The sequence below is a fragment of the Silene latifolia genome, chromosome 7, assembly GCF_048544455.1.
Source record: "Silene latifolia isolate original U9 population chromosome 7, ASM4854445v1, whole genome shotgun sequence".
NCBI lineage: Eukaryota > Viridiplantae > Streptophyta > Magnoliopsida > Caryophyllales > Caryophyllaceae > Silene > Silene latifolia.
The window spans coordinates 48035647-48045360 of NC_133532.1; the positions used below are offsets into that span (position 1 = coordinate 48035647).

Here is a 9714-nt window from a genome sequence, read left to right on the forward strand (position 1 = left end):
GATATGTCCAAATTGACTACAAGCGGGTCGTTTGTGAGGGGCGACGACCCCTTCGTAGTCCTTTCTTCCGATAGTCATATCGGGGATGCTTGCAGAGGGGATCCTTGAGTTGGGCACGAAGTTGATGGCCTGATATAGCTCGTTTAGGTGCCGCTTGTGCCCATGAGCGGACCCTCCGTTCTCGTTGCCCCTGATGACAACATGGATCACGCCTATCCGCTCGAAGACGGACTTCCTATCTGAACCGCCGGCGTCAGTCTTTTGGCCTTTTGCAACGTACTTGCCGAGGCTTCCCTTCCGATCGCCTCCTCTATGGCATTCTTCGGATGGCGGCGATCGTTGGTTAAATGGCCTGGTGGCCGTGGTATTCACGATCGGCTCGCGTCACCGTCACTTTTTGGCTTGGGGGTCTCTCCCACTTCTCGGCCCTCGTTTTGCTCGGGCGAAGACTTCGGCGGGCCGATACGACGAGTGGGGTTTTTTCACTATACCGCCTCTGGTGGTACGTTCCTGAATTCCACCCAGCGCCTGCCGAGTCTTGCTTCCGGTCGGATCTGTCCGACCGTGATCTGTTATTCTCTCGGCGTCTTCCATCGGACCGCGAGCCGTTATTGTCGCGGCGTCCTTCCTTCGTCCCGATCGTCCCGCTGTGACTCTTCTTTTTCGAGTGCTCGGCTTCGCGGGGATCTTCCCGTGTCTTGTGGTAGTCTTCCACCTTGATGGCCTGGTCGGCCAACTTTCTGGCGGCGTCCAGGCCCAGGCCTCCGCTCTTGATGAGCTCGTTTTTTAAGGCTCCCCTTGGGAGGCCCTTCATCAGTGCGAAGGCCGCCAGCTCGGGATTAATCTCTCGAATCTGCTGGACCTTTCCATCAAACCTCTTCACATAGCTCCGGAGAGACTCGCCCCCCCGTCTCGATAGTCGGGAGGTCGAGGTCTCTACGGCCCTTCTCTTTATTGCAGAGTACTGGGGCTAGGGAAAGCGCCCTTCAGGTCGGCGTAATAGTACACCGAGCCATCGGGAAGCCCTTTGTACCACTCTCCGAGCCATCCCATGCAAAGTTGTTGGGAAAATTCGGCACTGCACCTCATCGGGCTGCTCCCATACCGACATGTAAGACTCGAAGGCCTCGCGTGGTCGATCGGATCACCATCTCCCTTGTATGACGAGGTGGCGCTTGAGCTTATTCGGCACCGGGACTTCGAGGACGTAGGCGTTGAGGGGTTGCCTAACCACGTGTCGAACGACACGCGGCGATCGGCTCCTTGCGTCCCTAACCTGGCTCCTCCCCCCATAGCGGGAGGGGCTCCTTCTTCGACTCGGACTTCTTCTCCAACTCGCCGAGTCGGACTCCTCAAGCTCCTTCGGGGTGAGCCTCGTTCGTGTGGCGGGGACGCCGTCCTCCCACGAGTGCGGGAAGGACTTAGGTCTACCGCGCCCACTTTGGGCTCCCCGCGACTTGGCTGGGTCGCTTCTCCTAGTGCTCCGTTCAAATTTCTCGAGTCACATTTTGGGCCCCGGTCTCCCGGACGCTTCCGCCGCTCTTGTCGGCGTGACAGTGTGAGCAAAGGGCGTATTACTAATTAGGTCTAGGAGCATTTTCGGCTTGCTACGTCAACCACATGTCCCATGATGGTGACCTGGTTGGGTCGGCAGGCGTGTCGGGTATTGATGGCATCCCGAACTCCGGTTGGATTACACCGCCGGTGGAGGGTCGTATGACTCGCACTGTTGAAAGTATCATCTTGGTAAAATGCAGTTTCGTCGGTTACGACTGCATCTTGTTGTTTCGACATTTTCTTAGCTTTTTGGGTGGGTTTTTGTTGGGTTTTTTTTTTGTTTGGGAATGAATGTGACTAGCTTCTAGTGTCTTTCCCCACAGACGGCGCCAATTGTTCCGGGTGTAATTCCAGAGCAAGTATCGTTACCACCCGTGGCTTGTAGAATAATGTCTTGAGTTGAACCCTTCTTGTCTTTATCGTTCCTCTCGGCCTCTCCTGCAACAATGAACGAACTGAGGGCTTGGCTTTGTGCCAAGCGTACTCACTCCGACGCTCAAGTCAGTAAACTTAAAGGATTAAGTTGTGTTACTTGGCTAGGTATGTATTGTAGAGAGATAAGGAAGATATTACCAGATGAATAGTGTATTTAGGTTAAGTTGTGGGATCCTTTCCTCAAAGAAGGTTGAGGAGTATTTATAGGCTTTCACTTTTTGTCACGTAGTGGCCAAGTGGCCAAGTGGCTATCAGGTGGAAAGACCGTTATACCCTCGGCCGATGGACCTATGGCAGGCCGGCCGAGGGTCTTGGATGTGAGTACGCGGATATGTGTCCCTTACCGGCGGGTTGTCGAAGCAGACACACGGGTGCATTTGTGCCGATGGGTCGACGGCTAGGCGCCATCTAAGTCGTTGACTTGCTGTGGATATCTTTGACCTTGCTCAGTGTGTTGACTTGGTCAGCGGTGCAGAATATGCCCCATCAGATGGTTTGTACAACTTTACCATATTAAGGGCTTTTGACTTTTGATATGTTTCGTATACTAATTTACAATCTACTAATTTACAATATGTTGTTTTCCATATATTTTCCTCGTTCCGGTCATCCGTTACCTTTATTTTTGACACAAAAATTATAGGAAGAGGAGGGGTCAACTATTAAATGACAAGTGGATCAAATTGAGTACACATGATCAAATTGGCCATCATAAGTATTCCTAAAACCGAAAGGTAAACAGTTGACTGAGAGACTCTCAAACGGACTAGGTAAACAAATAACCGGGACAAATGGAGTATTCAATCGATAAATTAGAAAAACAAAAATTAGTGACATTTTTACCCAAAAAACATTCCACTCTACATAAAAAAATAATTCAACTAAATGATTTTGTTAATCTGAAACTTATGATTAATGATTACCAAATAACATATTAACATTAACAAATTCAACTCATAAAACATGTTAATAAATGAAGTACTCCTTTCTAGTTGCTATTTTGTTCCCTTTTCTTTTGGATACAAAAATTAAGGAAATGAATTTGCCAACAAAAGGCCAATACACTCTACCCCGTATAAAATTGAACTTGGTTTACACAAAGATTTCCAAATAAGGAAAGATGGAATAAAATCCGACTAGCATGAAAAGGGTAAGAAAGAACAATACGACGACTAAAATGGAGTATATCAATCACAATTAAATTTCACAATCTAGGGGTTGTTTGGTTGCCTTCCAAATTCATAGGAATTGGAAAATCATGTGAAGTAGCTAAATGAAGGTTTGTTTGGTTGCCCAATTCATGGGAAGTAGAACTTCCTATGGAACTCCAATTCCTACATAATTGTAGGAAGTTACTTACCTAGCCCCCCTAGGTGAGTGGGAGTTCCCACATGAATTCAAGTTCCCACATCCAACCAAATAAGATTTCTACAATTCATATGATTTTCAACTTCATATGAATTTAATCTTCCCAGGAATTCTATCTTCCCATGGTGAACTAAACGACTCCCTATTTCTGCAAATTATAATCTGTAATTTACCAAAGAATACCAAGATCCTCACAAATACTTGTATAGAGTGGTTTTACACGAAGTTATCTTAAACGAGAATTTTTTAGTAACCCACTTTTACCACTAATAGAATTGTATGCAGACTCATCTTACAACTATATTAATATCAAACCGCCTTATGCAAGACTAATTCTATCTCGTAACAACAAAAACGTGTGAAACTTGGTCAAATTGGTCAATAATAAACTAATACGAGTATTAATTTATACGTAATCCAAGTAATGAATAAATAAATAAAGGAAAATACAAAAATAAAGTTAACAACTCTCCACAAAAAGAAATAAGAGTCGTCCAACAAAATTATCCCTCTCTATATCTTTTCTTCCTTTTTTTCCGCTTTCTTCACCCAATTTTTACTCCAATTTTTCCCCCTTTAATCTTTTTTCACGTTTCTTCTTCTTCCTTTTGATCATCATTCACTGCAATTTCTATACATTAATTCACGTTTTTTCTAGGGTTTCCTCAATCGCATTCAATTCCAATCATCAATAAATTGATCAACACACCTGAGTTCCTTCAATCAAATTACTCCACCGCATTCAACAATCAAAACAATTCCACCATCATAACCTAATTCAAAACCAATTTGTGTGCAAATTTTCAGCGAAATCCATGTCAACGATGTAAATTTCGCGGAATTTGAAGGTGTCGGTGGTTGAAGGTAGAGTGAAGTGATGGGATTTGAGGCGTGGAATGATGATAATGGAAATGGATACGGTAATGGATACGGAAATAGGAATGGAGTTAGGTATGGTTATGAGGATAGAGAAAATGGTAGTGGAGGGGAAGATAGTCCTACGTTGAATGGTTCCTATGTGTCAATGGTGTTTCCGACGTCGCCATCTTCGTCTTCTTCGATGTCGTTGTCGCCGAGACGATCTATTGAGCATTATATCACTAAGTTGGATACTCTTGCCGGAATTGCCATTAGATATGGCGTTGAGGTATATACGGAGTACTACATTCTGTTATTTAATTTAATTTAATTTAATTGTGTTGTCTTGTTCATATATACGACGTTTAGAGCACGTTGTTGAGTCGGATTTGAAGTTAGCGGGGCCGAAATATCGATTGATAAATTTAGGGAAGCTGAAATTTTTTACTAAAAAGTTTATGTTTTTGGTTTAGAGGTAGACCGTAGACATCTCTTGCTTGCCCCCTAGCTCGACCACTAGAACCGCGTAATATAGCTGAATTTGTAGGCTACTAGGTTCTATACTTTTGTATCTAACCAACGGAAATGTGATTGAAAAAGCCATTATTGATGAATTTGTAGAGTATGGAAGTTATCATTCTCAGATGAAATGGATTGTTGCAGAAGTTGGTATATTTCAATTATGAGAAAAGTTGAGATGAATTATTGATTCGATGTAGGGACCGACTAGTACAAGCAAGAAAATAAGGGATTCATGTTAATATTATACTCCGTATATCTTTGCCGACATATATTTTGGTACTAGATTAGTTTATGCTTTAATGTTAATGTTATTATTGACTAGTGGAGAAACAAAATGGCATTTATGATGTGATATCACCGAGTATTCGTTTTTATTGACTTTAGAATTGTTTTTAGCTCACTAATGGTAGACTGGTAGTTGAGAGTTGAGATGGAATATAATCTAAGGAGTGACCCCACAAGAGCATTAGCTATTAAGTTTTTTAAAAATTAATGGCAATGTCTTGCAATAGATTTAGATGACAATGGTTTGTCGGTGATATGGTGATGTGGGTTTCTGTTGGTGCTACAATCTACATGTGTACTTTTTTATCGACATAGGAACGGCTAAGAACAACCCCCAAATCCCAATTGTATGAAAGATGCAATTGCTTGAAAATCCACGGTTCTCGCGTACAATTGGAGTAAAAAACAATTCATTGGCTCGTGCAAGCCATGTGGTTGCTTCAAAATCATGGGACCACTGATTATTGATGTTGGAAAAGCAAATTCATTGGCTCGTAAAAAAGTTGTCGTCTTAACATTGGAGGATGTTTTAACTGAGGATTTCTTAGTTAGTAAGTCCTGATGTGCTAATTTTAAGTTGGTAAAACATAGGTTCGGTACTAGAGTTGATCTATTAGAAACTAAACTTTGAATAACTTGGGAGTTGTCCACGAATGTAGAAGCTAACCTCCTCAAAGATACAATGTCCTCCAATGCTAAGGCGATGATCGTCTTACTTGAGTGCATCTTATAACCGTTCTTTGTCTCCTACTTTAAACTAAAATATTCACTTTTTGAGCCAAGCTAATGACTTGCATAAGACGATCATCTTTTTTTGCTCCAGTGTTATCTTATTAGCTTGAATTTCCAAGCTATTCAATTTTCATCTCCATCGGAATTGCTCTAATTAAAACTTTCAAGCACATTCTCAGTTTCCCAAAAAACATTTTCATTCATGAAGGTTTTTACTTCAGCATTTCATGTTTGTAATAAATTTGGTACTTCGATAGTTCGATTCTGATGAACAGTTTTCTTAAACAATACTTATGTAATGTATCTTCATTACAAAGTTGCTTATCGATTTGTAGGTTGCTGACATCAAGAAAATGAACGGACTCGTTACAGATCGTCAAATGTTTGCTCTCAAGTCACTTCGAATTCCACTTCCTGGAAGACACCCTCCTTCTCCTTGCCTATCTAATGGTCACAGCTCAACAGGGTATATTACGTGACTGTCTTCTCTCATGTTTCAATCTTATTTTCGTTGTTTTAGTTTCAGCTACTATGAAAATAACATTGTTATGCGGCCTGTACTGTTTGGCACTCAAGGACTGTGGTAACTGCTAAGTGTGCGATACTGTGATGTACTATTATGGAGTACTTCGTATTTGATTATTTACCTTGGTTTTTTTTTTCTCTCCCAGGCTAATAGGTTCTAGAAGTAGGCTGTGATTACATGTTTCATTTAGGTAAATGGTAATTAGTTGTCACGACAGTTGGTTACAAACTTGCTTGATATTGTTTTCATTCAAGATGTGTTTCTTATAAAAGTGTGAGTGTCCATACTCTGCTTCATAACTGCTGACCTACTACCCGGCCATTTTTTTACTTTTCTGTTTTGGTAAGCTTAGACATGCCTTGAAACTGTAGATTACAAGCCTACTCTTACCTATCTCATTGATGAACGGCTTAGTAGAGCATGGTCACATTCCCTTTCCTCTTGGCTATAGGTCAATAAGCAAACATGATGAATCTGGATCTTGCTCTTTAACTGAAGATTAACTGCTGTGGGGGCCAACTTCATTTCTGCATATTACTCAAAAGTTGGGGAGGAGCTGCGTGGGTAGGGGAGGGTAGTGAGGATGAATGAAGGGCATAGGAGTATTCTTGGCCATATCTTTGTCTTTGTGCCCAAAGCAAAGTTGAACACCTCGATGTGACGGAGGAATTATATTTTATGGAACACTGTAGTTCTCATATAAGTAGGAACATGGCAGTTGATTAGCTAAGGCATAGAAGATGTTATAACGGTATAACTACTCCTGTTGGATTTGGAGACACCTCATATTTTGAAACTTTGACCACTCATACTTTATGTTTAAACACCCAACTCATATTCTATCTCCCTACCATTGTCTTGCCTCTTTTCTTACATCAAAATCTTCTTCTATTAGTTGAGAAGTCTGAGGCACAAATCATTGTGTGATAGAGGGAAATCCATGCGTGAAATTGATTGAGTGAGTTATAATGATTTTTACCCCTTCTCCTGTAGTGCCAATTGAAGTACACGCCCTTCGTATTTTGATGTATCATATTTCTGAAGCTTTCAGTATCTGTGCAAGCTTAATAGTGTGGTTGTAGAACCTGGTGAAAGTTTTGCGGTGATTTATCTAAGCACATTAAACCAGAAGTTAAGATTTGTATAGATTGTAAGATACTGACAGAGTGACAGGTATATTGAGATTAGAAGTCTTTCCCGAAGAAGATGCTGGCTGCAAGCCTCACTGGCAGTTGTCCCAAATTAGACCAGCTTCTTAAGGTGGTGCTGCTTATCAGTTATCACTCCAGTTCCTCCTTTTGTCCTCAAAAATGAGAAGTACACTCATATGATTTACAGAATATCCTTTTATTTCAAGGCTATGTACATGGAAACAAATTGCCTTAAGTAGAAAATTGCAAGGCATAATTGTGTGCTACCATTGTTTCTTGTTTAATTCGTGATGTTTGGAATGTTAGACTTGTTTCAATTTTTGGTGTAGCCAGAGACTTGCTATTCTTTGCTTTTGTATTATGATGGAAATCATGATTAGAGCAAAATGGTTCCCTAAACTGGTTGTACTTCTTTTTATATTGAATTTGCAGTCGTAAAGAGCCACTTTGTGTTGATAAAACAGAGGGGTAATGTTTTGTTATTGGAAATGTTGTCTAGGCTTGAATGTAATCGTTTCTTATCACACTGTCTTTCTTTGATTGTGGTGAATAGTTCCCTGTTGTAACACTTCTCACATCACTTAACCTTGGTACAGACCACACAGCTCGGACCAATCACCGTCTCGGCATATGAAGTCCGATCTTCTTGGATCATTTCAATCGTTAAAGTTGACTCCAGATCGCAAGGTGTCACCTGCCGTGTGTTCTTTGCGGGACTATTATGGGCTTAATGGTGGGATAAACTCTTCTGAAGGCTGTGAACTTTACAGCAAAGGGTCAACCACTTACCAAGAAAACGAAGGATTCTCAACATCGTCGTCACTAATGAACCCTCCTCTCAGTCAACACCGAAGGTCAAGAAGCGTGGCTAATGGTCTCAAGACAGAGGGAGATGAATTGGCTAGTGATGTAGATACAAGTTATCTTAAATGGATAGATAAGTTAAATATCAGACCCCGGAAAATGGAGGAAACTCGTACTCCTGAGAAATTGTTGAAGGAAGAAAACGGCAGTGGAGGTTGGTTTTCTGCGATTACCGGGAAAGGGTTAGCTCTCAGAACAAAAGTAGCAAGTCGGTCTAATCTAGCTTCCGAAGTAGAAGGACATGGTGAAAATGGCTTCCCAACTAGCCTTGGGGAATCTATTGTGAGTGAAAGCTCTTCAGGAGTGAGAAAATCCACCAGCACTCCGAGTTTACCTGATTCGGATGGAAATGGTATCGGATCTATATGGCCCAATTGGTCACTGACGCCTGATTTTCAGGCCGCTTTTGTTAATCCAATATTCGATGGTTTGCCTAAGCCAATTACCGGTCGAAAAGGAAAAGCTGCTCTTGACTAGTTGATGTGCCTTAATTGCATTTTCAACCTGTGATTTGCAGTGGTCTTTATTCTTTGCTGTCTTTGGAGAAGAATGAGATTTGAATTGCCATTATTCATCTACATTAAGCAGCGGAAGCGGTAAGACTAAGATGATAAACTGGATAACCTGGTTCCTTTGCTACACGGCCGTTGGTGACGACATTCTTGGTGATCAGCACAATATGTACATGAATTTTTGTATGATAATTCAGGAGAGTTCCAGACTGTACATCTGAAGTATTTTTTCCTCACCTCCACTTAATTTTTTAAATGAAAATATCTATTTATCTTTAATATGTCGATCTACTTTAGACGGAATAAAAGATTTATCACGAGTACAATTTTAGTTCTAGGATATGTTGTATTAAATCAAAATTACTTGTAAAATCTTCCGCAGAAGCAGTGCGTCCTATTTTAGACTTGGGGTATTCTGGAATAGATTTTTTACCATTTGTTCGGTTGAGACTTCTTGTTCCTGGAATGATGGTTAATTTAGATAATACTCCCTGCTTCCAACCTCCCTGCTTCCAACGATTACCGATTTACCGAAGGAAGCCTTACGGACAAGCGATCTCTGGTGTCCGGGAACTCTGTAAGATAAAAACACTCATAATCTACAACCATCAATCCTTAAAAAAAATGACCATTAGACCACCCCCAAGTAAGGTCAATTGGGGGGGTCAATTTGTGAAAGGTCACCTTAATCCTTAGTTAAGAAAAAAATTAGGATGATCTAAGGGGTGATCAAGGTGAGTAAAGGTCAATTTGTGACCCTTATTAGCTCAAATTGACCTCCTTTGTGACCCAATAGGTGTCCATTCTCTCACGGTTGCTCAATTTTTTTTGCTTTTCTTTTTATTATGTAGAATTAGTTTGGAAGTTTTAGAATTATTTATTTTCATGTTTTTTATCTTATGTA

The 9714-nt window shown here is 41.2% G+C and overlaps 1 protein-coding gene across 1 annotated transcript; it reads left to right on the forward strand.

The window, feature by feature from the left end:
• The first annotated feature begins 3798 nt into the window (after window positions 1-3798).
• On the forward strand, window positions 3799-9258 carry LOC141592142 (uncharacterized). The gene is made up of 3 exons (XM_074412725.1): window positions 3799-4507; window positions 6093-6223; window positions 8031-9258. The coding sequence occupies exons 1-3, from the start codon at window positions 4238-4240 to the stop codon at window positions 8773-8775; spliced, it is 1146 nt and encodes a 381-aa protein (XP_074268826.1). The 5' UTR covers window positions 3799-4237; the 3' UTR covers window positions 8776-9258.
• The last annotated feature ends 456 nt before the right edge of the window (window positions 9259-9714 follow it).

What these genes read in the sequence shown, in the direction of transcription:
- LOC141592142 (XM_074412725.1), top strand. Translation starts at nt 4,238, where the DNA reads ATGGGATTTGAGGCGTGGAATGATGATAATGGAAATGGATACGGTAAT. An exon ending in CCATTAGATATGGCGTTGAG is followed by an intron (nt 4,508 to 6,092) that starts GTATATACGGAG and finishes ATCGATTTGTAG; the next exon opens with GTTGCTGACATCAAGAAAAT. An exon ending in AATGGTCACAGCTCAACAGG is followed by an intron (nt 6,224 to 8,030) that starts GTATATTACGTG and finishes ACCTTGGTACAG; the next exon opens with ACCACACAGCTCGGACCAAT.